This window comes from Pseudorca crassidens, chromosome 10, assembly GCF_039906515.1.
Source record: "Pseudorca crassidens isolate mPseCra1 chromosome 10, mPseCra1.hap1, whole genome shotgun sequence".
Taxonomy (NCBI): Eukaryota; Metazoa; Chordata; class Mammalia; order Artiodactyla; family Delphinidae; genus Pseudorca; species Pseudorca crassidens.
Genome location: NC_090305.1, coordinates 66,427,518 through 66,455,263, shown reverse-complemented (window position 1 = coordinate 66,455,263; position 27,746 = coordinate 66,427,518). Strand labels below are relative to the sequence as shown.

General features: G+C 46.5%; 1 protein-coding gene and 1 long non-coding RNA gene across 3 annotated transcripts in view; both read left to right on the top strand.

Annotated features, from left to right (window-relative positions):
* Window positions 1–826: 826 nt before the first annotated feature.
* Window positions 827–3,859, top strand: LOC137233104 (uncharacterized). The gene is made up of 3 exons (XR_010947297.1): window positions 827–2,118; window positions 2,736–2,799; window positions 3,685–3,859. It is a non-coding gene; the product is annotated as an uncharacterized lncRNA (long non-coding RNA).
* A 2,413-nt stretch (window positions 3,860–6,272) lies between these two features.
* Window positions 6,273–27,746, top strand: part of LRRC2 (leucine rich repeat containing 2) — a 37,490-nt gene continuing 16,016 nt past the window's right edge. Inside the window, exons 1-4 of one of the 2 annotated variants that reach the window (XM_067754121.1) lie at window positions 6,273–6,515; window positions 10,893–11,054; window positions 17,555–17,698; window positions 23,587–23,794. In XM_067754121.1, the coding sequence (XP_067610222.1) occupies window positions 17,574–17,698; window positions 23,587–23,794 (333 nt within the window). In that variant the 5' untranslated portion in view covers window positions 6,273–6,515; window positions 10,893–11,054; window positions 17,555–17,573. The remainder of the gene's footprint in view (window positions 6,516–10,892; window positions 11,055–17,554; window positions 17,699–23,586; window positions 23,795–27,746) is intronic. The other variant, XM_067754120.1, reaches the window with a different exon arrangement.

Below are 27,746 nucleotides of genomic sequence, written 5' to 3'. Positions count from 1 at the left end.
CCAGCTTACCCTTCCCCCTCCCTGTGACCTCAAGTCCATTCTCTACATCTTTATCTAACCAGTGTTTGTCGTCTCCAGTTTTTCTCAACCACTGTGTTATTCTTGAAAGGTTGTGCCCTGCCCCCTTCCCTCCTGTTTCAGTTCTCTTGTCACCCATCTCTGTCCATTGGATTTACACCGTGGCAAAATGAATTGGCAGCAGCATCTGAAGCCATTTCAGCATCCGTGTCTACCTCTGTGAAGGCAACAGGTCCACAGGTGCTAAAGAAGAGCTGTTATTTGCTTCTACACCTGCATCTTGGGAGAATTAAACTTTAAATTATTTTTAGTGGGAGGTAGGTCCCCATCAAAGCAATGGTGGGATGCGATGCAGCCCATTTACTTATAGCTGGTAGCATTTTTACTCCACAGCAGCTCACTAATTCCTGCTGTGCTTCAACTCCCTGTGTGGCCTTTCAACTTGTTAAAAAGCTTCAAGTGTCACGCTGAGATTCAGAGAGAATGGGGAACTTGGCCTGCAGCTCTAGAAGCTGGATATGGGGAAGGCCAGTGCAGAGGAGAAAGCTAATCACCCAACCCCAGGAGTTGCACGGAGGCTTAAAGAAAGTACAGTACATTCTTAGTACACTTTGTGCTTCACAGTCCTCAACAATCCGGTGTGCTAAGTAGATAACAGCATTGGCAATACTAGTCTCATTTTATGGATGAACCAAAGAATCCCATCTGTGGACTTAAATGTCTTTTTCCACAGAGGCTGGGCAGGTCTGTGGCAGAACTGGCAGCAGGACACCACCCCTGCATTGACACTTCCTTATTTAAAGGGGCTCTTGTGGAACTTTTAGGACTTGAATTAGGATCCCTGGAAATCACCTCCCCACTTTCAGGAGGGAACCAAGGCCCCGAGTCTGCATGGCTGGTGTGTTCAGCCTGCAGCCCACACAGAATCTCTGTGTACCCAAAGACTGGAACTCACTGAAAAGATCTGCATTCCCCACGGGTACAGAGGCCAAAGAAAGTCAAGTGTATGCACTAGACAGAATCTGGGCAAAGTTTTGAGTTAGGAAGAAATGAGGGGGAGGGGAGGGCAGAGGTGCCTGAGTGGCCAGACATTTGCTATCGGGCTGGCGGCCCGCAGACTGTTCATTCAACAAGTACTTAATGAGTCTACTATGTTACCGGTCAAGGGCTAGGCTCTGGGGACACAGTGGTGAGAGGTGGCCCCACTGCGTAGTAGGGGGGATAGAGGACGATAATCAGTGATTGTAGTTGTGTGGCTGTGTCTGGGTGGGGAGTTGATTGGTGACCCTGGAACGGCCACTGGACACCTCTGCTCGGTCACTGCCGACTGACAGATGCCACCCAGCATCTGGCCAGTGAGTACTGTGTTAGAGACCCACGGAGGGCCTGGGGATGGGAGACCCTGGAATGGGGGCCACCTCCTCCCTTATGGAGGGCACTGACAAACAAATGGTCTTGGTCTCAGGACGGTTCAGTATCGCCCTCTTGTTGTCAAACCCAAGTTCGTGTGCCAATGCACAAAGGGGCCAAACAGACCGAAACATGCATTGGGCACACGAACTTGGCTTCGACAACTCTGAGCTGTCCTGTGTTAAACACTGGGGCAAGAGAGACAGAGTTGTATGTGTTTAAAATATACAAGTAAGAATTTGCCTTAAAACCATCCAACCAACCAAGAATAGTCGAAACAAAACATCGTAATCAAAAGAGAAACTTCCAGTGTCTGTCTCAAATTCAAGGAAGAAAACACATTTGGAGGTAGGATAGTTTTAAAAAGCCAATTCGAACATTTCAGTGGTCGAGACCATTTAGAATTAACCCCCAACTGAATAGTTAATAAACAGAGCAGCCATTTCTGCAGCACAATGAGGAGGTTTTAAGGTCAAAGCCTACTCTTATCATAGGATTCCTAGGGGCACGTTGTGTCTTACTTCTGTCATTTTCCCCTCAGGCCAGAAGATGGGAGAGAGCGGCAAGCCAGGCCGGGGAATTTCTCCAGCTGAGGAATGCGAGGCCTCTTATCCCACCAAGCTCAGCGCCCAACAGCTTCTGATAAAACTCAAGTAACTGTCAGAAGTGGAGCCCTCGCCCGTTCATCAAGTAAATGGCTTTCTGTTTTCACCATTTAACAAACAGCCACTGGAAACCTATTCTGTATTTGCTACAGACCTCTGTGTGGGGTTTAGAAGAATAGATTCTTGCTCTCAAAAATCTTCAAACTCAGTAGGGAAGACTGCTCAAACGAGCCATTTTAGAGCTATACTGTTACAGAAATTGGGTAAGAGGGACAGAGAAGGGCTTAAGAGGGGACTTCATTTGTGTATGTGTGTGCAGGGGGTGGGGACTGTATCATATGAATTTCTATGTAGACGTATCATAAACTGTCTTATCAGGAATCACTTGGTGTGTTTCTGTGTTCTGCAGTGAACTCCCTTATATGTATATCCTGGTGATTGCTTGGGAATATATCTAGCCGATAAACTTCTGGCACTGGAACTGCTTGGTTAAAGGGGGGACATTTCCAAATTATTTTCCAGGAAGGCAGCACCGGTGTCCTGTCCCTCCCTTCTCCTCCCTTCCACACAGATCCTGCAGGTCCTTACCAGCTGGCTGCAGCAAGCCTCTGAATTTTTGCCAATTCTATATGTGAAGATAGTATCCTGTTGTTGTTTGGATTTGCAGTTATGTTTATTGGATGCTTGTATTTCTTTTTCTAGGGACTGGCAGGTGGTTCTTAGAGGGAACTTGAACTGGAGTTTCCCTCATTTTGTCAACACTGTGGTAAATTGCTGGTTTTCTTGTCTTTCACCAGCCCCTCCCCCTATGCCTTATCCCTCAGACTAGGAGATCCAGAAACCTGGTCTTCTGGAAATCTCGCTTCCCCAGCCTCTAGTGCAGTGTTTGCCTGTGCTGGTTTCCTTTTGGCTAAATCTTATACCATCTGCCACATTTGTGGCTGACTCAGCATTACATTTCAGCCTTACTTTCTAAAAGGGAAGGTGAGGCGGGCGTGGACTAGGTCTTTGAGAAGCTCCAAAGGAAAGCAAATTGCGCCTCCTAGCCTGAGCCAGGAAATACAACAAAGAACACTCCCCCCCCGCAACAGTAAAGGGGGAAAAAAGTCAATCCTAAGTACCCCAAGCAGTGCCAAATTCTGGGCAACTTATTCAAGAGAGTTCACCGTATACAAGATGAGATAGTCCTGATGTATTTACTGGAAACCATGGTAGGGTAGGGGATTCTGATTTAGACTTTTAGACATGACTATAGTTTAGAATTCTCACCAAAATTTTTTTCCTTCCAATCTAATTCAACAAATATCTACTGACCAGCTATATGTGCTGAGCATATTGGGAGAGACAGTGATCTCCAAGATTGGGCTTCTGCTCCCTTTCCCCTTCCCCCTAGATAAGATGAGCCCAGTAATCTATGCCAAGTGCCATTTTAGTGTTATGAAAAAACTGTTGATGGGGAAGGAGCAGTCACTTCCTGATCCCTGCTGACCAGGTCAAGGTCAGTGGCCCCTGACAGACAAATGGATGGGCAGACAGACTTCTTGGAGTGAGACTTGGGAAGGCAAGCTGGGGTCCCACTTGGTTTCACAAGACTTGGAGGATCTCATTTTAAAGTGCTTCTTAAGTGGATTTTGTATCTGATTGCATTCAGGCATTCTTCACAGCTCTTAATGGTTTTGAAATGGATGAAATGCAAGTGGAGGGATGAGGGAGGCCAAAGTGCAAAACCCAAGCTGTGTCAGAGATGGGTTAAGGTGCTCCAGGGAGAAGATTTCCTGTATGCAAATGACCCTGGGCCCTTTGAAGTGCACCCCACTCTGGAAACTCTGGAAACCAGGTATTTACTTGGAAGAAAGCTTCGTGGTGCGTGTGACTCAATGTTCCAACAGGAATCCTAGACTCAGAGTGGCTGTGAGAAAGCATTCAGTCCCCTGTGGGTATCTGGGTGAGCTTGTGTGTGGAACCCCTTTGGATGTGAGGCAAACATTATACACCTCCCCATGGAGAAGCTGGAGCTGTGGTCTTTGGACTGCGTTTCATGAGTTTACAAGCCCAGCTGGAACTGAATTGCATAAAAAAGTGTTGAGCTCTAAGAAAGTGGCCAGGGTTGGTAATAATAAGGCTGTTAGGAGTTGGGCTGCTTCCAGCTGTAAGGGGACACTGGGATGTGAAGACTGCAGGGCACAATCCTACCTGCTGCCCCTTGGGAGCTCAGAAACTGGAAGGTCTTTCTGGACACACTTAGCCCAGCGATACAACAATCTGCACAGAGTGAGTTTAATGCAATAATAATTCCTTGCATGAACATGGTACCTTTTGTATTTTAAAATATTTCCTGGTTCACATCCCTGCCTGTGAATCAGAAACAACAACTCCTGTGGAGCATGCTGAAAATATCGACCCCTGGACCCCTGTCCCAGACTTACTGAGTCAGAACTTCTGAGGGGCAGAGGGGTCTATCCAGGCCATGCCAGTGAGAAGCCAGTCCTCGGTATCACTGCACCAGACTATGCTAATTCTAGATCCTTGCCACTCACAATATGGTCTCTGGACCAGCAACTTCCACATCACCTGGAACTTGTTAGAGATACAGACTCTCAGCCCTTCTCTGGCCTCTTGCAGCCAACTCAGCATTTTAGTAAGGTCCTGGGTGGTTTGGGTGGAGGGTTGCCATGTAAAATACAGGCCACTCACTTATATTTAAATTTCAGAGAAACAACAAATAATTTTTTAGTATGACTCATGTAGTATTTGAGACACATATTAAAAAATTATTTGTTATTTATCTGAAATTCAAATGTAACTGAAAGTTATTTTCATTTGCTAACTTTCTCGATCCTGTTGAGTGCACATCATTATAGTCTGATGACTATGGCCTGTTCCTCCAATCAGCATCATAAAGGCATCCCATTGTATTTTTTTAAAATTTTTATTTTTATTTATTTATTTTTGGCTGTGTTGGGTCTTCGTTGCTGCGCGCAGGCTTTCTCTAGTTGCGGTGAGCGGGGGCCACTCTTTGTTGCGGTGTGCAGGCTTCTCATTGTGTTGGCTTCTCTTGTTGCGGAGCGTGGGCTCTAGGCGCGTGGGCTTCAGTAGTTGTGGCTTACGGGCTCAGTAGTTGTGGCTTGCAGGCTCTAGAGCGCAGGCTCAGTAGTTGTGGCGCACGTGCTTAGTTGCTCCAAGGCATGTGGGATCTTCCCGAACCAGGGCTCGAACCAGTGTTCCCTGCATTGGCAGGTGGATTCTTAACCACTGCACCACCAGGGAAGCCCAATCCCATTGTATTCTGAATGCATTTGTGGGAAAAAATTTTTTCCACTTAAATATGATTAAGCTTTTGAATGTTTCTCTCTCTTATAAATTGAAATGGTATTCAAGTAGAATGTGAACTGAAACTGCTTTTTCAATTTATATTCTTTAGTTGAGGATACCAGAAAAAAAAAGAAAACAAAATGCAAACTAAACATTAATTACTAACTAGGTAACTTACATTATTTATCAAAAGAGAAACATAATATGAAAATTCTATCCTAAGTAATAAAAAGCACATCTAACATTTTAGAGGTACGATTCAATATAGTCACAAAGATTAATTTGAGCCCCACTAACTTAGTATACAATTAAAAATGGTAATTTAATTAAAATGTCAACAAACAGAAAATGTTCCATTATGGAAATAGTCCTTCAGAAATCAAACTATTTTGTAATTAGAGTTATTATGTATATATTAGACAAAAGGCATTTTTCTGTTTTAGGGTGAAGGTGTATGAGGAACTGTGGCCGTGAAGGGGCACCAAGGGGTTGTGTAGGCACGATTGCTGCTTGTTAACTGTCATGTTGTCCCACTGTTGGATATCAGGAAAACATATTCGCCGAAATAGTAAAATCTCTAAAGAGAACCTAAACTCACATATGTTTTAGGAAATTAATTTCTTAAATTAAATAAAATTAAGAAAAAAATGTAAGGATGAAATCAAAACCTTGGACATCTGCTTCAAATACTGAAAAAAAAAATTACATTTCCTTGGTCGTATGGCTTTCTCATCCTGCTTTCAGTTTGGTTTCCAGCTTAGCGGGCTAAGAATATGTCACCCTTTGCCTTCTCTGACCTGTTTTTTTTTTAGCACACTTCAGGATGTCCAATGTTGAAAGGCCCCCCGCCACCTACAGGGAGGTGCAGATAATCCCGGGTTATATGGCTCAGATTGGCCGGCACATCGTTTACGCTGTGACAAGCCCTCCCCGCCCAAGTCTGTTTTGTCTCATGCTGGGCTGAGTCACATAGAATAGATAGATAGTTTATCAGCACATGTCCTACAGATCATATTATCAGCCTACAAACATAGCCCATTAGCGCACAAGCCGGGAAGCTGGGGCAGTTGGAGCGCTTCTGGCCCCAGTGTGTCGCTGCTGCGGAGTAAACAGGCTCGGATTCCACTCGGCAGGCAGCGGCAGGGGCTCCGGGCTGCAGCCCATTCACGGGTAGGTGGGCGTGGGGGGTGGGTGCGCGGCTGCTCCTGAAACTGGGGGATTGTGGGGAAGGCGAGGGTAGGGGCATGGGGCACCTGTGGAGGGGGCGGGGGACAGTGCTTCCTTGTTTATGTCTGTGCCTGCTGTGCTGAGGCTTGACGGGGGTGAACCTCCCAAACGAACACGGATTGAGGATTATGCAGGGCCTGGAATTGAATGCGGAAGGAGAGCCTGTGAGTGGGCAGGTCTAGGTAGCCGGTCTGCTGCTGTGGCCGGGTCTCCACACTCCGGCTCTTGTTAGTGGGTTACTCTCAGCATCACCCTTGTTCCCAAGGCTGAGCTCAAAACTTTCTGGTCCACAGTGCTGTCCAGGGGTGATAAATCAACTCTGTTTGTGCTTCTTCAGTGCCCTGAAAGGGATGATTGACATCTGGCCGGGGAAGTCTGTCCTCCAGGAGAGGCGTGGGGGTGAGGGTGGGAGAGTGATTAGAACCTGGAAGAGAATTGTCTGGTTTTGTAAGCAGTTTGACTGTGCTGGTGGCTCTTCTTTTATACTTACATACATATACATATATATTTGGGGGGGGGGCTACGTTGGGTCTTCATTGCTGCGCACGGGCTTTCTCTAGTTGCCACGAGCAGGTGCTACTCTTTTTTGCTGTGCACGGGCTTCTCATTGCGGTGGCTTCTCTTTGTTGCAGAGCACAGGCTCTAGACACGCGGGCTTCAGTAGTTGTGGTTCGTGGGCTCTAGAGCGCAGGCTCAGTAATTGTGGCGCACGGGCTTAGTTGCTCTGCCACAGGCGGGATCATCCCGGACCAGGGCTCTAATCCGTGTCCCCTGCATTGGCAGGTGGATTCTTAACCACTGCGTGGCGGCTCTTCTGATGGACCAAATCCTCTCCCATAACTTAGGAGCTGGGTGTTCTCCCATAGAACCTCTGTAACCATACCTGATAGAGAAAAATCCCCAGATGCTCATGTACCTTTTGTTCTTATCTTATATATAACTGGGAACAATGTCTGTCTTAATTTCTTTTTTTTCTTTAAATAACTGACATTTTTTGAGGTTTACTAGGTGCCAGGTACTGTCTTAAGCACGTGACACAAATTATCACGCGTGATCCTTCCACTAATCCTATGAGCTCAGTGCTGCTGTCGCACCGTGTCCAGATGAGAACACCGAGGTTCAGAGAGGTTAGGTAGCCGTCTCAGGGACATGCAGCAGTAGGTGGGGGAGGCAGGACTCCAGCCCTGAGACTGTCCTGACCCTGAGACTGTCCTCTTAATCCTGTCTGGAGCCTCTGCCTCCCTTGGCCATATTTTCTAGTTTAACAAATTACCGTAAAATAATGTGTGTCCCCAGGGGAACACTGATCAGGTGACATAAAATGTAATTTAATTTAGAATTTGGCAGAAATATTGTGACTACTGTGACTGACCTCACTTGAATATTTACCCTCTATTTCCCCCACTGTTTCTATCAGAAATCTCACTCTGTTCCAACTCTGGGGTCCAGGCAGTGGCCTTATGTGAGGATAGAAAGGAATTTGTGGGCCATTAAAGCCCCTGGTCTGTCATATTATTATTATTATTATTATTATTATTATTATTATTATTATTATTTTTTGTCATATTATTGCCTCCACTGTACCTTGGTGTCACCAGAAGTTCCCATTGGTTACAGTCATTCCCCTGGATCCAGCAAGGCTGGTGATAGGTGTCTTCTGCACCTGGCGGATACACCTGGAAAATGCTGTGGAAGGCCTGGAGCTGGTCAGTCCAAAGGGAAGACGGATCTGGGGGGCTCTAAGGGGCAGGTGGGGAGGAGGGGAGCCAGGCCTCTCTCCCCATGGCTGGTCCAGGTGACCCCCCGGCACCAGCTCCATGCCCTTCTCCCCTCACCCCCTCTGCTGCTGTCCCCCTCCCAGCCTCGCAGAGGGAGAACCAAGGATGGCTTGGCACCTGTATCGTGGACTTTGTTGAGTCTCCTCCCAGACTCTCCCAGGGCCTTCACACCTCAAATTCTCTGAGATATAAGCCCTGTACCCCACCCCCGCCCTCTTCCAGCCCAGCCTGTCATTTGACAAGAAGTGAGAGGACTAGGTGACCAGAAAGTCCCCCCTCCCACCTGGAACCCTGGCATATGATTCTAAGTGGAGACTAGTGTTCTGCTGCCAAAGGATGTGTTTTTCCAGTCATGTCCTCTGGCTCGGGATCGCAGCTGGTTCTGTAAAGTGATTCTGATATATCTGTCTTGGGGAGGGAGCATGGAAAACTATTCGATCAAACCCAGAAGAGTGGTCCTTTCGCCTTCCTCACAGTCCCGGCAGGACTCTCCCTGACCCCCTACTCCCACCCCCATCACGCACTGGAGGGCATCACTCCTCTTCTGGCTTGCACAGCCGCTCCTTCAGTCTCTGTTGTCGAATCCACATGCTGCATTGAAATGTATCCCTTTAAACATCTGTCCGCCCCTCCAGATTGAGAGCTCAGAGGCAAGGACATTCATCTTTCTGCATTTAATGAGTGTCCCCAGATGTCAGTTCTTTAGGGTTCCTGGGAATCAAAGAACAGAAATACATACCAAGTAAACGGGCTCCATACCCAGGATTTCTGGGTTGAGGCTCAGAAGTGGGAGCCTGGCGTCTGTTGCTGAGTGACCTAGTGTCGGTGGCTGACTTGAGGGGCCAGGCTCTGAGCCCAAGTCTGGGGCCCCTCAGGTGGTTGCTCCCGTCAGGAAACCGTGGTTCCGTCCATGGACAGATAAAGTATAATTAGACAAATGGTCAAATGATTCAACTTGTATTATGTGCTGTGAAGTAAGTAAGCAACAGTCTGAGAGAGAGAGTAGCAGGAGGCTCTACCTTAGATGAAGAGACAGGGGAGGCCACTCTGAGGAGGGAACGCAGAAGTTGAATTCAGGGGTGTCAGGGTGGGGAGAGTCGTGTGAATGGGGGGAACGTCTAGGCAGAGGGAGCAGCGTTTGCAGGGTCTGAGGTGGGAAGAAGCAGGTGGTGGACGGGCTCGGAGGAAGAGAGCAGTGGGGGTGAGTGGGAGGGGCTGTCTGAGGGCAGGTCGTGCCAGGGTCTTACTGGGCCCTGTGAGGGGCTGGGATCTCCCTCTCATTCCAAAGGGAAGTCTCTGGAGGACTTGGGCCAGGTGGCAGCATGATCCAGTTCTCTTTGGTGATGGTGATGCTCACCGTCGTGTAGCAAATGGATTGGATGTGGGTGAGTGGGAAGTCAGGAGACCAGCTGAGAGGCTTTTGCACAACTGAGGCCAGATGTGGCAGAAATTGGTGGTGAGAAACACATGCCCCTACAGAATAAATTAGATGTGTGAATGAGTGTGTGTGTGTGTGTGTGTGTGTGCATGTCCATATATTGGGTGGTCAGGGTGAGGAAACAGAAAGCATAAAGGAGTGACCTCCAGATAAACATGGAGTCATTGTCGAGATGGGGAATTAAGGCAGACAGGGACGGATAGATTCTAAATGAGTGAGTTTGGAGGGAATCATGTTTCTTTTGAGATATGTGTGAGATATCCAAGTGGGTATGTCAAGGAAGCAGCTGGATATAGACACCAGATGTCACTGTAAATTAAGACTGATTTTTGTAAGTGCCTCTTATTTTACTGTTCACTTTATTAGTTATTTATTGCTGCATAAAAATTACCCCAGCACTTAACATCTTCAAATGATAAACACTTGTTATCCCACAGCTTCTAAGGGTCAGAAACCTGGTTTCTGGCTCAGGGTCTTTCATGAGGTCTAGATTTTGGCCAGGGCTACAGTCATCTGAAGGCTTGACTGGGGCTTTAGGATCTGCTGTTAAGACAGCGTCCACCCACACGGCTGTTGGCAGGAGGCCGCAGTTTCTCTCCACAGGAAGCTTCTCCATAGAGCTGCTTGAGCATCCTCAGGACATGGTGCCTGGCTTTCCCCAGAGTGAGTAATCCGAGAGAGAGAGCAATACCTTATGGGACTGAGTCTCAGAAGTCGCACACCATCACTTTCACCACATTATATTCCTTAGAAGTGAGTCACTAAGTCCAGCCCAAGCTCAAGGAGAGAGGAATTAAGCTCTACCTTTTTAGAGGGAAGAATGTCAAAGAATTTGTGCATATAATTTAAAGCCATCACATCCACCAAAGCTTTTTTTCCAGGGAAAAAAAGGCGTTTTTGGGAGCAGAGGAGAGGCAGATTCAGGGACAGATGCAGTTGCCACTCACTTAGCACCTTGGGGGAATGAAAGCTGCGGCCATTTATTGTTCACGAAAGCTGGGATTAGCAAATGATCGCTCTCAGGCCTGGCACTGCCAGAGCAGGCTAGCACCGTGAGCCATGGAGACCAAACTGGAGTAACCCCCTCCGTCCCCATTCCCCCAGACTCTCAGCACCTGTCTACCTGGCCAGCTGTATCTCACTGCTGCCCAAGGCCCGCACTGGTTGCCATTCACACATTGGAGACTCTACTGTTGGCAACTGTCAGGCACCAAGCAGTCGAATCTCTGTGCAAGAGCTGGAGACTTACCAGCTGCCCAACTTGAGGTGAGTGGGAGGAGAGGACACACGGGCACCTGGGTGTCACTGGGGCAGAGAGCGAAGCTGACTGTAGCAGGTCCCCCCTTGCCTGCTCCGTGCTCATGGCCTGCCAGGCCTTTCCGTCTTGGGCCAGTCGCTCTTGTCCTGAGAATGTCTCCGGTAGGCGGCAACTGGGCAGAAGCGTGGACGCAGGGTCAGTGCTCAGGCAGGCCCACCCCAGGCAAGCAGAGAGGCCAAGAGTTTTCTCTTTTGTTATGTAAGTATTGTACTTACATAAAATATTTACTATCTTGCCCTTTACTAAAAAAGTTTGCTGACCCTTGCAATAAAGCAAACACTTTTTGCAGGAAAAAAATTTATTTTTCCTCTGTGAATCCAACCTTTGAGAGTCTCTGTTGACATTTCATTCAGAATCTGAAACACTCGGCACTGGAGGGGAATGAACCTGACCACACTCTGTGCCAGTGTCCTTTCTGTTGCAGTGAGGGACACCGCGGTTCCCTCCTTTCTCATAGCCCCAAGTGTTTTCTTCTCTGGAAGATGCTCTGTGGCTATGGGCAGTACAGCCAAATCTAGGGAGGCTTGTTCTCGTGATTCTGCACTCACCATGGGAAGCCAGATCTCTAGCAAAGAACTGGAATGAGAGTCCTGGAACCATGCATATTTGCTGTCAAGTTCAGTGCAGGCCCAGGCTAAAGCTCTGCGTTCTTATGCTGCCTCAGAAGAGTCTCCTTGGTTGTAAACGTTTTCTCTGAGAGGTTATTGTTTTACTTGTGTTGAGGGCTTCCAGACTGGATCCTGGAGAGGGTAATTTTTCTCTCTTCTGCTTTGGTATAGCATACCATGGTGATATTTCTATAGCTCTGCAGCAAGTTAATGCTTAGAAAATTACATCTTATGTACTTGCCTGAAAGACTGGGTTGAATGGAGTTCATGCTCTGAAGAAGAGATTAGCTTTGTGAATTTGCCAGGGGAATCTCCTTCACCCAAGCTGCTAAGTGACTGGCATCTGCATCTGTCCCTGAATCTGCCTCCTCTCTGCTCCCCAAAGGGGCTTTTTTTCCTGGATGGAATGACTCACGGGCTCTTGTCATAAAACCACTCTCCCAATCTCAGCACCCGCCCATGGGGCTACTACCTCCGGGGTTAAGGTCCATCCCGTCCCGTTGTCTAGGGAGGCCTGGACTCAGCCCTGTCCTGCACAGGATGCCAGCAGCTCGGCTGGACCCGGGATTTAGGAGCTGGTATTTCTTACCTTCGCAGGATCTCTGGAGGTTACAATGTAGATCCCCAGCATACATGGTCATCACTTACCATTCTTAGAGTCTCTAGTTTTCATTACACACATTTGTAAATAGAACATCTGATAGGCAAAACCCTGATTTAAATCCTAGCACTTTCAAAACCCCCTTGGTTGAAGGATAGTACCTCTTTCTCTGCTTGGCAAAAACACAGAGAAAATAGTGAACGTGGTTAGATGACAGACAGGATAGACTCTTTCCCACCAAAATACTGAGACTAATGTTGGTTTACAAATGTTTAAAAATAGAACACAAAGGCATCAAGAATAGACCATTTCTCTAATATAGGGACTTGAATTATATTTCTCTAAATTAATGCATAGAAATTATCGTACATAGTAATGTACAGATCTGGTTACTCTTCAAGGATTTATTGGCCTGAGAAAATAAAGGAAACTCCACAAAAGAATCAGAGCCATGACTGGCTGATCTAGAACACACACACCCTGGACAGCAGGTGGGTCTTCCAGCTTCAGGTACCCTTGGATGACTCACTGTCCACACTGCTCAAAAGCAGTTCATTTTACTTTGGCTTTTTGGTTTGCTTTTATGGGTAGACTTGGATTATGTGCAGAGATTTCCTCAAAGGAGCTAGGCTGCTTAATTCTTTCTCTTTAAAAAAAATTTAGACCTGGGGCTTCCCTGGTGGCGCAGTGGTTGAGAATCCGCCTGCTAATGCAGGGGACACGGGTTCGAGCCCTGGTCTGGGAAGATCCCACATGCTACGGAGCAACTAGGCCCGTGAGCCACAACTACCGAGCCTGCGCGTCTGGAGCCTGTGGTCTGCAACAAGAGAGGCCACGACAGTAAGAGGCCTGCGCATGGCGATGAAGAGTGGCCCCTCGCTCTCCGCAACTGGAGAAAGCCCTCACACAGAAACGAAGACCCAACACAGCCAAAAATAAATTAAAAAAAAAAAAAAAAAAAAAAAAAATTTAGACCTTAAGACCTTCGCAGCTTAGGTGCTCCTGAGCTGAAGGTAACAGAGTAAGGAAAGTGGTAAAAGAAAAAATAAATGCAGAGATTTATGGTTTGGGGTAAGATGGAGTAGGCACACTTCACCTTGTCTCTCCCACTAAATGTAGCTATAAAACCTGGACTTATTACACAGAACAGCAATGTGAAGACCCTGAAAAGTAAGCAGTTGCAAGAGAAGAAGGGAAGGACACCCTAATTCAAAGTAGAACAGAACCTGTGGTCTGTTTCCCATTTTTCCCCTCCAGTATTCCCCAGCCTGGACTCAAGGCAGCCTGAAACCCAGAATTGAGCACAAAGCACCTAATTTTGTTCCAGGAGTGAGAAGCAGGCTCCTAATGCTCAGAGCGTGGGGGTAAATCCCTGTCTTTTTTCTTTTTCTTTGCTCCACCCTCTAATGCCTTAGGCCCCCGTGGGATTGTGTAGTAGTAGCAGCAGTGAGGGACGACGGGGAGAAGGTTGGTAATGGAGGACCTCAGTCACCCATCCTTTGGGATAAGGGATCCTTCCTTTCTGAGCAGAGGAGCTGTGGTCCCCAGAGGGTGGAGGAAACTCTCATTGCTTTTTTCCTTGCACTGTCCTCCCACTGTGTGGCCCAACACAGTGCAGTTGTAGGACATGCACAGCAAAGCAGGGTAGCTAAAGCACCAGGTCTCTGGCCAGAGGACTGAAAAGCAAGCCCCAGGAATCTAGAAGGACCAGAGAGATCACCGAGAGGGAGAAGCTCTGGAGAACAACCCCAAAAGGTTGCTTATGAGCTCCTGGGCTCTTTCCCAAGCTGCACCTGCCTGGATCTGACCCTAAGCAGCGTTGGCAGTCTGTTAGAACCCCTGTCCCAGATGGCCACTGGGTGGCGCCCACAGAACAGCTGAAGAGCACTGCAAAGTCAGAAGACTGATCTGACGTGGGAATCACAACCTCAGAGGGCAGGTTGGAATGTGAGGTCTGAACCCAACCAAATTGATCACTTACTGTGTTAGTTATCAACTTATTGCCTCTCAACCTGAATGCACTCTTCAGTGTGTGTATTCTGTGATATATAATGGAATTCCTTTAAGTATTCGTCCTTTGAAGTGAACACCATTGTTAACCTTTCTCAGTAAAGGACGCTGGAGTGACAGTGTAGTAGGAAGAGGTTTCCTGCGTTTCCCAGGGGAGGATCAGCATTGTGGGACATCTGCTGGAGCCTGCCCCAGTCATGGGCACAGAATATGGTCCCTTTGCAACCTGGCAGCCTTGGCTAGCAATAACTTTCTGCAGCTCTCTTGACACAGAAAACAGAGCCTTGTGTGGCCCATTTGCTCTGTGGGCCTCCTGCCCTCCTTCAGAAGGAAAATGGAGAATTTGCCAGCAGACCTCCTTTAAAAGAATTGTTAAGGGAAGTTTTTTAGACAGAAAGCAAATGATACCAGAGGGGAACTTGGAACAATAGGAATGAAGGAAGAACAACAGATACGGTAAATATCAGGGTAGATATGACAGGCTAGCTTCCTCCTCATGAGTTCTTTGAAATAAGTTTGATGATCTGAAGCCAAGAAATCTAACACTGACTGATATAATACACAGCACAACTACAACATAAAGGTGAGAGCATAAGGGGATCTATATGGCAATAAGGTTTCTTTTTTATTTTAATAAATTTATTTATTTTATTTATTTATTTTTGGCTGAGTTGGGTCTTCGTTGCTGCTCGTGGGCTTTCTCTAGTTACGGCGAGTGGGAGCTACTCTTCTTTGCGTTGCGCGGGCCCCTCACTGCGGTGGCTTCTCTTGTTGCGGAGCACGGGCTCTAGGCATGTGGGCTTCAGTAACTGTAGCACTCGGGCTCAGTAGTTGCAGCTCACGGGCTCTAGAGCACAGGCTCAGTAGTTGTGGCGCACGGGCTTAGTTGCTCCGCAGCATGTGGGATCTTCCTGGACCAGGGCTCGAACCCACGTCCCCTGCATTGGTAGGCAGGCTCTCAACCACTGTGCCACCAGGGAAGCCCAGGTAATAAGCTTTCTATATCTCACTTGAAGTGGTTAAAATACTGTTTCTAAGTAGACCACGATAAGTTAAGCATGTATCTTATACTCCCTAGGGCAGCCGTGAAAAAGAAAAGATGAAGAAGCATAGTCAAAAACACAATAGAGAAAATAAGATGGAATAGTAAAAAATGTTCAGATAACAGAAAAGAAGGCAGGAAAATATAAAAGAGGAAAACAAAAGAGGGCTCAAACAGAAAATGAATAATAAAATGATAGACCTGAATGTAAATATATCCTTAATTGTACTAAATGTAAATTGCCTAACCATACCAATTAAAAGACAGAAATTGTCCAAATGAGTTAAATAAGCGAATCAACAAGATTCTGTCTATAAAATCTCATATAGATTATAACCATATATTTGGGTTAAAAGTAAAAGGATGGAATCAAGAAAGTGAAAAGACAGCTCACAAGATGGGAAGAAATTTTTGCAAATCATATATCTGGCAAAGGACCAGTATCTAGACTATATAAAGAACTATTACAACTCAACACTAAAAAGACAAATAGCCCAATTAAAAAATGGGCAAAGAATCTGAATAGACATTTCTCCCAAGAAGGTATACACATAAAAAGATGCTCAACACATAAAGCACATAAAAAGATGCTCAACATCATTAGCTATCAGGGAAATGCTAACAAAAGACAACCTTCACACTCACTGGAATGGCTACAATACGAAGAGAGATAATAGCAAGTGTCAGCGGGGATGTGGAGTTACTGGAACCCTCATACACGGCAGGTGAGAATGTAAAATGGTGCAGCTGCTTTGTAAAACAGTCTGGCAGTTCCTGAAAAGGTTAAACATAGAGTTGACATATGACCCTCCAATTCTACTCATATGTATTTACCCAAGAGAATCAAAAACTTATGTCCACACAAAACTTGCACCATTTGCATCTTTGTCAAAAATCCCCTTTAGGTAAAAGAGTTTTAAGGGAGACAAAAGACAGTCCCAGATGTCAGAAATTAAAGAAAAGAGGGAAATCAACTGGGGTCAGTGTTTTCAGCTCTTCAGACTAAACTTATTGACCTCAAATGTTCAGCTGCATAAACATAAGCCAGTTCTGCCACTCATATTGGCAAGCCATTTGTGGAGAGCACAAACTTGAGTCAGAAGATTTAAATATTTGGTTTTGTATCCCCACTGACTGCTATTTAGAAGTGTCTGGAATTGGAACAGAGAATATTCAACAGCTGTGCTGTTTGCCAACTGACACTCCGTGTATCTGTGCACATCAGGAAATGGCTTTAGCCAGATTTTGATGCTGTAGGTAGGGGAAGTTTAAAACAATATATAGAAACTTATTTTACTTCGATAAGGGAGATAAGTATAGCTTAGTGGAATGAATATTGAAATGCACTTTTATGTCCTGATAATTTTTTTTTTTGGCAGTGAGCAAATAATGACTTAAAACAAATAGTAAATATGAGGTGGGAAAATGAAGAGAGAAAGTTCACTGAGTGGGCTGAGAGTGAAGCAACCTGGATGCAAATCTTTTACTCACTTTCATTCATTCATTTACTCACTTAGTCTTTCAACAAATATTTGTGGAGGGTCCACTATGTGCCACACACTGTGCTAGTTCTCACTAAGAGGTGATGACCAAGATGTACCTGAGTCTGACTTTCCTTTTGTTTGAGAAACCACATCAACAGAGATCAGCAGCTGTGAGGGTTCATGTCGCAGGAGAAACCTACAGGACAAGTGCCCAGGCTGTGTGGTCAGTCCCAGGAGGAAAAGTGCTCGGTGGGGTTTGGTACAATGCTTGGTGCGCTTAATGGAGGCTGGTGTTTGGCCTCAGATAACTGGTGTGTGTGTGTGTGTGTATCTTCTAAATAACTAATCAAACTTACCTCTGAGTGTGTTACAACCTACTGAGAAGATCAGATGCCAGTAAATGCGATAGAATGTGGAACCACAAAGCTTGAGGAATGCCCAGGGGGCTTTGGGAACCCACATGTCAGCTGAGGGGTAGAGAGACAAGTGTGACATTCTAGAGGAGAGGACCCCAGTTGAGTGCTGAACTCTGACTTACAAACAAGAGTACTCTCAGACCCTAAGAACATTAGCAACTGCCGTCCTGGAAGAAACAAGGCATGAAATTGATTCACTCATATTTTATTTTAAAGTTCAAGTTAAAACTATTTTCTTCTGTGTGTGTATGAAGCTGACATATATATATATAATTTTTTTTAAATAGGTAATTTCATGCTCTTAAAATGGGGCATAAAGTGGTCGTATTCGACGTCTCTGTCATCAGAGCCTTGTGGGAAACTCGTGTCAAGAAGCACAAAGCCTGGCAGAAGCAGGAGGCAGAAAGGCTCGAGAAAAGCGCATTGGAAAAGTATGTGTTCTCTGTACTTGCTCTGTAGCTCTCTAGCGAATAAGACAGGCTGCATTTGTGTTGTGGAGGGGGATGCCTGTCCTCCGAGATTTCTTCCTGTCCGTAACACTTGCTCACTGGACTTCAGAATCTTCACGCTGTTGGCTACAATGAACATTCGATTCCTGTAACAGTAACACTCATAGCTATAAGGACCCCCATACATTCCAGGTACTGTGCTAGGCATGGAAAAGACAGCAATGACACGACAAATCCCTCTACAGGAAATTCTGAAAGACCACCTAGCTGCCCTCAGCAGGCTGATGCTGTCCACCCACGTGACAACATGAGGCTGCTCTATGTCCTGCACTCAGCTGTCACCCGTTGAGCTGAATGTTAGATAAGATTCATTGTGTTGATGCAATTTTTACTTGGATTGGAATGATGTGGTTTGACTACTGTCATACACTCATGAAGTATGAGTAAAAGAGCGTTATTGTGTGTATGAAAACTAAGTTGAGGGCTTCGGAAGAACTATGTGTGTGATCAATATGAACCACCCAATTGAATTAACACTGTACAAGACGGATAAAAGTACAATCAGCTAGAAAGGTTGTACATTCAGGTAGCTTTGCACGTCTGTAATTCTTATGCCCTGTGAGGAAACCCAAACTGGAAGTCTTGGATCATGTGTTATGGGTGTGGTTTATATAAGAAAGGCAGAGTGGGATTCTGATTGGCAGACCCATTCTCAAAGGCGGTCCATGACCCTACATCAAATTGGCAAATTGTGACATATATCTAGGCTTTAGGTTAAAAACAAAATGTGTAGGATATGAATGTCTCTTTATTCTTGGTTCTTCACTTCTATGAATTATTTCGATCAAGCAAATACCAATTCTGATCATGCTTGATAATTAAGCTGCTACTGTAAGCATCACAGCTGTTCCAGGTGGTTATAATTATCCCCAGTCTGAAGACGAAGTTAGGACCTAAGTAACTTGCCCAAATTGACAGGGCTGGTAAATGGAGGATTTGGCCAAACCTTTCCCCCTATATGATGCTGTAATCACAGATAGCTGGACTGTCTTTTCACTTGCCACTGATATGAGATTATCCACTATGACATGAATCTTAAATTTAAGAATTGGAACCCTCAGACCAGGCAACACCCATGGCAGAGGATCTTAGGGATCTACATGAGCATGAATTACACAAGGTCCCAGCGCCCTATGAGCCCAAAGTGGTTCTCAGCCCTGCTCCAGCTTCCTCCCACCCCCAGCATCTGGGGTTACCCTAGGGTGGGACAACTTGCTGAATGGGGACCCAAGCCCTGGGAGGTTTATGGAGGCGTCTGTAGCTGAGGTAACCGCCTGTGGGTTCTGGGAACAGCAGCCACCTGCAGGAGCTTCGGTCTGAGAACCGTGCCCTGGAAGCCACTTTGCAGTCACGTTTGACTCTCGATCTCTGTCTTCCATCGTGGTGCCAAATGGCTTTGTGTCCACATTCACACGTCTCATGTACACAGGGTTGGTCCTGCATTAGGCTCAGTGCCATAGGGCTTGTGGTGTGCCTTATCTTAACCTAAGACAGAAAACTTCTTGGGAATTTGTTAGGATTTTCTAGCTCAAGATAAGAAAAACAGCCACCAAACTGGATGGGTGGTGAGGAGGAACTGGGAGGGTGGCTGGAGGAGTGTGATGTTCAGGAAGAAGCATTAATTTCCCAGGACCTGCAAACATGAATGTAGTGAATTTACCTTTTTCTGGCAGGTATTTTTGAAGTTTCATAATATAATTTATACTGTTGTTGTTAGGACTATTTGAAGGTTACCCTTTAGTTTCTCAAAATTTGTTTCCTGTGGGAAAGTTAATATATACATACATACATATATATTTTTTAATTAATTAATTTATTCGGTTGCACCGGGTCTTAGTCGTGGCAGGTGGGCTCCTTAGTTGCGGCATGTGAACTCTTAGTTGAAGCACGCATGTGGGATCTAGTTCCCTGACCAGGGATCGAAACTGGGCCCCCTGCATTGGGAGCACGGAGTCTTAACCACTGGACCACCAGGGAGGTCCTGAAAGTTAAGGTACTGATGACTGCTTTGTATAAAAGGCAGTTATCTGGTTAATTTAAATGTACTAAACCAGGCAAAACCATTTAGTTTGTTCTGTTACCTCACTTCATGGTATTTCATTTTGTAATACTGTATTTGTTCCATGAGGTATATACCAACACTTAAAAGTTATGAGTACGGAACATCACTCCACTTGAATGAAACTCAGTCATTTAGATGGAGAGATAGATATGCTTTTGTTAGGCTCTAAGTGAGGAATTTTTCATCCAGTGAGCCTATTTGCCATCTAGACTAAGATTGTGGGCTCGTTTCCTAAGGAAAGAGTATTTTATTTGCACACTTACTGATTTAATGAATAGAGCTCTAATGGCATTGTTTTGTATGTTTATCTTGTATTTGAAATACTACGAAAATTGACTTAAGGGGACGATTATTCAATTATATGGGCGATAAAGTATAAAGACAATGACATTTTATTTATGTTAATTACTCTCAAGGAAGAGAATGGATTTGTAAAAATAGTTTATATTCTCATTGTGACTTTCTCTAGGTTTCAAAGGGACTAAGACATCAAACATTTAAAACAGAAATCCAAAAAAGATTTGGTATTTAACTATTTTTAAGTAGCGCATCTAATTTCCTTTTTCCCTCCACTTACGTTGGCTGTACCAAGATATGTGAAATAGTTACATGAATTTGTAATCTGTGATATAGGAAAGATGTGTTGAGTAGGGGTTAACCGGTATCATTTCATTACCTTGCTAGGCTCTACCTTTAGGTTCAGTCTAAGAAATGAAGAAAGAAAATTTAGAGACATTAATCTGAAAAGTGCTCATTGAATACAAGAACTCGCTGCGGCTGTGCTGCTGGTTGTGAAAATTCTGGAAGGATTTCTTTTATTATTTCAATCAGTGCCTTGGATCTAGGGTCTGCCCTGTATCCCTGACTGCTACAGTCAGAACTAGAGCTACAGGTAGATATTTAAACTTATTTTTATCATATGGTATTAAAAATATTTAAATTACACAGAAGAGCTAATAATGAAAAGCAAATCACCCCAAGCCCCTGCTAGTATTTCCCAGAGGAGCTCACTTCTAACTCTTCCAGCACTTTCTCCTGGTATTAAATTCCTATTTCTCCATGTGCTGGTATTTTAAAATTTATCTGTTTTATTACATTATTTGTAGATTTCATGTGTAGATCCTGAAGCCCCAGGTAGTTGATTACCCAGTGCTTTTCCCCAGCTCAGCAACCTGTGACTAGGACCTGGGTAGGGTAGTAGCTGTGCTAGCCAATGCCGTCAGCAAGATAGTTTTTTTCAAGCGCTCCTGTTCTCCTAGATTAATGGCAAGCACGAAACTCCACTGATACCTGAAGTGGTGTCTGAAGAGCAAAAAGTCTGATTAAGGGGGAAACGTTTGCACATAGTCCTGGGGAACCAGCCCTGCAGAAATCTGGGATCAAGAACTCCAGGTAGACATAACAGCAAGTGCAAATACCCTGAGGCAGGGGTTTGCCTGGGTGGTTCAGGGAAGAACCAGGAGGCTAGAGTGACTGGGCCAGAAAAAGTGAGTGAGGGTGCAGTAGTGGATGAGGTCAGACAGGCAAGGGGAGCGCACAGATCCGCAGGGCCTTGTAGGCCATAGTGAGACATTTGCTTTTATTGGGTGAAATGAGAAACCAGTGAGAGGTATGGGCAGAGGCATGACATGGTGTGACTGACACTGTCACAAGCTCACTCAAAATGCTGGATGAGTTTAGACTGTAGGGCGGCAAGAGTGGTGCCTACATGAAGATGCTGGTGACTTGGACCAGGATGGGAGCAGTGAAGGTGGTGAGAAATGGTCAGATTCTGGTAGAAATGACCCTATTTGTTGATGGATTTGATGTGAGATATGAAAGAAAGCATAGAGTCAAAGATGACCCTGAGGTTTTTGACCAGAGCAACTGGCAGGCTTTTTCTAAGATGGAGGAAAAAGCAAGTTTTGCAGGTGAAGATCAGGAGTTTGGGTTGGAACATGTAAATTTGGGGGATGCCTTTTAGATATTCAGGTGGAGATGCTGGGAGGCAAGGAGGCTGGATTCATTGAGGACGTCTTGGCTGGAGATATATAATTGTGCGTCATCAGCATATAGATGTATTTAACACCAAGAGACAAGAATGTCTGTAGACAAGAATGATTTGTATTGCTATCAATTGTCTACAAGTTAACTTCAATCTCTGCCGAGTTGTAAAATAGCTTAGTCAACGACAAAAGTGCGTACCCCTATAGGATCAGATGAAATCCACTAAGTCTCCAGTATTCCAGAAAAAGGATATCCACCAGTCTCTTGCTTTTATCAGCCTTATGTTTCTTCTTACAATTGACAGTGCCTGGTAGTCCAGGCCAGGACTTTCCACATGCCCAGTCCTCAAAGATGTTTCTGCCCCAGACTCTTTCCTGACCACTTGGCTCCTGGGCTTTCCTGCGATTCTAGTGCACTTTTCCTTCGGGTACCACCTGAGAGTTTCCATACTAGGACTGACCCTCTACTACAGGGTTTTTTGTTTTGTTTTGTTTTATTCAGCATTTGTATTGCTTCAGGCCCTGTAGAGACCAGGGCTGCATTAGCAGCCTGTTTCTAAAAGAGCCCTCTTTTAGAAGCCTGGGATACTGCCTGTCACCAAGTCCCTGAGTTGGGCTGTGTAGGGCCCAGATGCCTTCCTGAGTGTGGAATGCACCAAGTTCCTATCCAAGGCAGGCTACCTTATTTTGAGACAATGTCTCTGTGTGATAGATTTGAAGGAAAACCACAACAAACCTTGTTTTTGTACCACATAGAATGTCAACCTGTTAAAGGCTCCAAGCAGATATCAAATCTCTACATGGAGAAAGGCCCCCAGGTGCAAAACACTGTTCTAATGACGGCATGAGCATCTGGAGGGCAGCAAGACGTAGTCCATCATGATGGAGCTTATGACCAACCTGGGGGGATAAGACAACTATAGAATAATATGTCAGAGAAGTAGCAACAAGAAGGTGCTGGGAGTGATGGGGAGGCTGAGGAGTCCTGGGCCAGCTCCAGTGTCAGATTGGAACTGGAGTTTATGAATAACAGGTTCATCTGCAGGAGTGAAGTTTCCCAAGGTGGCTGATGGATGACCTTCTAAAGTCGAATTTTATAAACTGGGGCTGCCTGTATATTTCTATCCATATGCTCCTGAAAGGTCATCAGATTCCTGTGGCCTTGCTTTTTTTTTTTTTTTTTTGCGGTACGTGGGCCTCTCACCATTGTGGCCTCTCCCGCTGCGGAGCACAGGCTCCGGACACGCAGGCTCAGCGGCCATGGCTCACGGGCCCAGCCGCTCCGCGGCATGTGGGATCTTCCCGGACCGGGGCACGAACTAGCGTCCCCTGCATCGGCAGGCGGACTCTCAACCACTGCGCCACCAGGGAAGCCCTGGCCTTGCATTTTTGAAAAATTTGGGTGTCACCTCATAATATCAAGGGATATTGTAATTAATCAAAGGCATAGGTAATTTTGGTAGAAATTTTAGCCATGTTAACTCACCTCCTCTACTTTTAAAGTCAGATTTGCTAATACTTCACAACTCTGAGGGTTTAAGCTTCCCCCACACCCCATATCCACCACAGCAGAGGAAACAAGAAAGAAGGGGCGGAGAGGGGGCGGAAGTGGAGGGGAGGGCTTGTCTCCTGCTGGGAAACTGCAGGTGATGAGAAGGACTGCGCTTGCGCTTGCGCTTGCGCCCAGGTGGCCCTCCTGACTTCTCCAGGCAGGTGATGGCGATTCCCCAGGAGATAACCGAGACCTCTGCTGCCCGTTTTAGGATAAAGGAGGAGTGGAACTTCGTGGCCGAGTGCAGAAGGAAGGGCATCCCCCAGGCTGCGTACTGCAAGAATGGCTTCATAGACACCAGCGTGAGGCTTCTGGACAAGATTGAAAGGAACTCCCTCGCAAGGCAGAGTGCAATTTCCAAGGAGAGAGAGAAACGGAGCAGTGAGTTTGTGTTTGAACTTACGGGGCAGCACTGGAAGGTGAGTCCATGCGTTTCGGTCCCTACAGCACGCCGAGGCTCTTTGCAGCGCTGCGGCCGACGTCTGCTGCTAGGCTGAGCTCAGGCCGTTGACCTTGGCCCAGTGCACGCTGTTGCTGTTGTCTTTAGAGAGCTTTCCCCTGGATGCGGAGGAGCCACTGCCGGCTCTGAACCGGGTTCTCGCGTCTTTTCCGCGGTGAAGGACTGTGCAGTCTTGAAAAGAGCAGCGGGATCCCCTTGGATCCTTACGACGCTGCGAGGGACTGGGACCCCAGCGGCTCCTCAGGATGGCAATGCTTGATTCTGGGAATTCCCTGGCGGTCCAGGGGTTGGGACTCCGCGCTTCCATTGCCGAGAACGCGGGTTCAATCCCTGGTAGGGGAGCTAAGATTCCGCCGAGCCACGGGGTGCGGCCAAAAAAAAAAAAAAAAGTTCGATTCTGCCGCCTCCTCGCCACCCCTCCCCGCCCATTAAAAAGAACTTCTTGCCTTCTTATTTTTTTTTAATGCTCTGAGCACTTGACTTGCCTAACACCCCTCTGTGGGCGGTGACTTTGCTGACTTGTCACAGAGTGTAGAGCCGCAAAGGAATTTCGCAGACCCTTCAGCCAGTTTTCCTCCGAGTTTCTGAGGCCAGGACAAGGATGTGCCCTCTTTCTTGCCTCGGGTGTGTACGGTGCTTCCTGCTCGCACTCCCCCAGGTTGCTGCTGGCTTGGAGAGGCATCTCGGGGCTGCTTGTGCTCTGATGTTTCTTGTCTGAAGCAGCCCATGGTGTGTGTGCGCTGGGTGGCGGCACAAATGAGCTCGGGCTGTCTTCCGTTCAGTGGGACAGAGTTGCTGGGACCTGCTCTCCATCTCTTTTTATCCCACCATTTTGTGGCTGAAAGGACTCTGGACTGGGAGACCGTATATTTTGGGTGACCCTTTACTGGCCGTGTGACCTGAGGCTGTTTGCTCCATTTGTATACATTTTATCTCCTTCCCTGTTCAGTGGTGCTAATGCTTGCCTTCACCCCCTCAGAGGGCTGTTGTGAGGATTAAACGAGCAGATATTCTGTGACACTATCTTGTTAGCGACACAGCCCTATAAGACTGGGAGAGACTATGACTGACACCTCTTTGGTGGTCTTTCTCCTGCATCTGCATCATTGAGATCAGTGGGTACACGGATACTGCCTTTTCTGGGGCAAGAAGGAGGGCCTGTCTGGATTTCTAATTAAATACCACTGGTAAATCATTCTCGTGTGCCGTGGTCAAACACCATCCCAGCCCGCTTGGGGAACCTGTTGAGTCCTCTCGGCTCACAGCACCTTTGGAAAACCACTTTAAAGGGCATTTAGTGAGTGCCTAGTGTGGTCGGGGGATAGGAAGAGGGTTATGAGCAGGCTAGGGAGACCCCAGGGTGAACTATGTGGATGTTGTCTTCATTACTTACAGCCTTCTTGTCCCCTGCATTCGGTTCCCTGAGCTGGTACCTTATCCTCATGGGTACCCACCGAAGGCAAGACTCTGGGGCCTCAGGCATTCATTACTATGAATTTCAGTTGCTGTTTTCCTTCCCCAGAGAGATTTGTGTTTCAGTCTTGCCTCTGCTTAAGGAGTGAAAAGCTCCATTAAAGGATGTTCGCCATCTTAGAGTGCTCGCGGCAGCGAGGGAGTTCTGGCCTCTAACATCTCACCAGGCAGCAGGTCTGGCCTGTGCAGGAGGTCAGCAAGAGGTGGACAGGGCGGTGGAGTTTCTGGGGTCTTGGGAACTGGGTGGGGAGAGCTCCCCTGGGGTTCCTTGGAGCGGCTGTGGGGCTGTGACCTATGACTTGGGTACCCGATTAGGATGGGGGTGTCGGGGGGTCAGGCATTCTTTGTGAGCTGGAAGACCCCAGGCCCTGGGCCCTGCTCTTTCAGGGAGATTTCTCTACTTTTACTGAACAACTTTTCAATAGAAAATTTCACTTCTACTGTCAAGTTTTTAATTTCCAAGAGCTGTCTCTTTGTTTTGTGAATGAATGAGTCCTGTAATGTGACTTTATATTTCTACTTTTATGCATGAGTCTTAAATTTTCCTTTAAAAATTTTGTCCTGTTTTCATTTCATGGGGGCTGTTCTTACTTATCTTGGGATTGATAGCTTTTTTTGGAGGAAGTTTCCATCTTTCAGAGTCTCCTTTTTCTTTTTGGGGTGTTTGTGTTGGTCTGGCATGTTGGGACTCTCTGGGAGGTCTGGAGACACAGGGTGTCGGGAGCACTGAGAAACTGGAAGCTCCAAGTGTGTGTCAGGTGAAGGCTTCGTTTTTCGGAGGGCGTTGCTATGGAGCCCCATGTCTCCAGCACGTTCCCCCCACCCCCCGCCCCAGGAGTGCATATTTATGATTTGTCTGCAGCTGGTGAGTGCCCACAGAGAGGATCCCCTCACATCCTGCAGGCAGGGACAGGCCTGGCAGCCAGTGCTCTGGACAGAGAGGAGGGCTGGGTGGGGAAGTCTCAGCTTCCATCACTCATCCTGTGGTTGCTGCCTCCCTCCCTAGATGTGCCTGATGGTCCCCAATCTAGACCCTCTGTTTAATCCCTCCAGTGGATAAGCCTCAGTCTTCTACAGGGGCAGTAGTTCTGTGACATGGATGGGGGGCAGACTTTGAACTTGACCTCCTCCTTTTAGCCCTGCCTTCTACTCTCACCTCCAGACATGCCCGGCTCTTCCACTTCCTGAGCCTCGGGAGCCTCTGGCGAGAAGTTCAGGTTGTGTCTCATTGTTCCTGCTGCTGCTGGTCTAAGGTTGAGCAGATCAAGGGAGGTGGGTTACCATCTTCCAGTTTTCCAGCTACCAGCATTTTCCTGCTGCTGCCTCCCTTCTCTTTCTCTTTACCCTTTGTAAGGTTTAAATCTTCAAAAAAGAATTCCTTTACTGTCATCTTTCATGGAATTTTAGAGAGGAGCAAAAGTGTCTGTGTTGTGTTCAATCTGCCATCTTTACCCCGTTCCTTTTATTTTTATTTAACACGCTATCTTAAGATTTTCCCACGTTATTAAAAATAGTTATGGATATAATTTTGGAAGGCATAATAACCTTTCCAAGTGTGCCATTATTGGAAGAGCAATATGAGAGAAGTTATTTATGAGACACTTCATAATTGAAGCTTCAAAAGAGAGAGTGTTTTCATGCCGTGGAGTGGCTGGGCCCGTGAGCCATGGCCGCTGAGCATGCGCGTCCGGAGCCTGTGCTCCGCAACGGGAGACGCCACGACAGTGAGAGGCCCACGTACCGCAAAAAAAAAAAAAAAAAAGAGAGAGAGTGTTTTTATGACCTAGGGTCAGCTCCCTGATGCCCCAGCTCGTCATCTTGTCTCAGCGGCAGGAGGCAGCCCTCTGATCTGGTGTGGGCTGCATTCAGATCAGGATGAGGAGGTGCCGAGATGGGTTTGCCAGGCCCGGGTGCTGGGGGCAGTCACACAGGGCCCTATGCTGGGAGGGGCCCTGTGCTTGATGTAATGCTCTGCTGTCACCATCTTGAAGTTCTTAATTTTTAGAAGGGGCCTGCATTTTCATTTTGTACTAGTTCCTGAAACTATGTAGCCTGTTCTTACTCTAAGTGACCCATTTAAATGTCTTTGGGTTTCAGTGTCCCTCTTTTAAGTGGGCCTTCATCATGCCCACTCTGCCTATCTTATGGTACTGTTACGTGAAAGCATATTTAAGGTGAAAGTACTTTTGCAAGTTAAAAGCTTAATCCACATACCCAATAGCAATGATCATAAAGCCCATTATAAGCACCAGATAGCAAGCAAGGGTCACTGTGGACCTTCTGATTGCTACCTCCACCCCACCCGACCTCTCCCCTGCACATTCCTGCCCCACTTTGCAGCTGATGTGCTGTGCTCAGCTCCATGAGGTCAGGGGACATGCATGTCCCTCAGTGCTCAGCATACCTCATTGCAGTGGGGGCTCGTAATCCTGTGAACT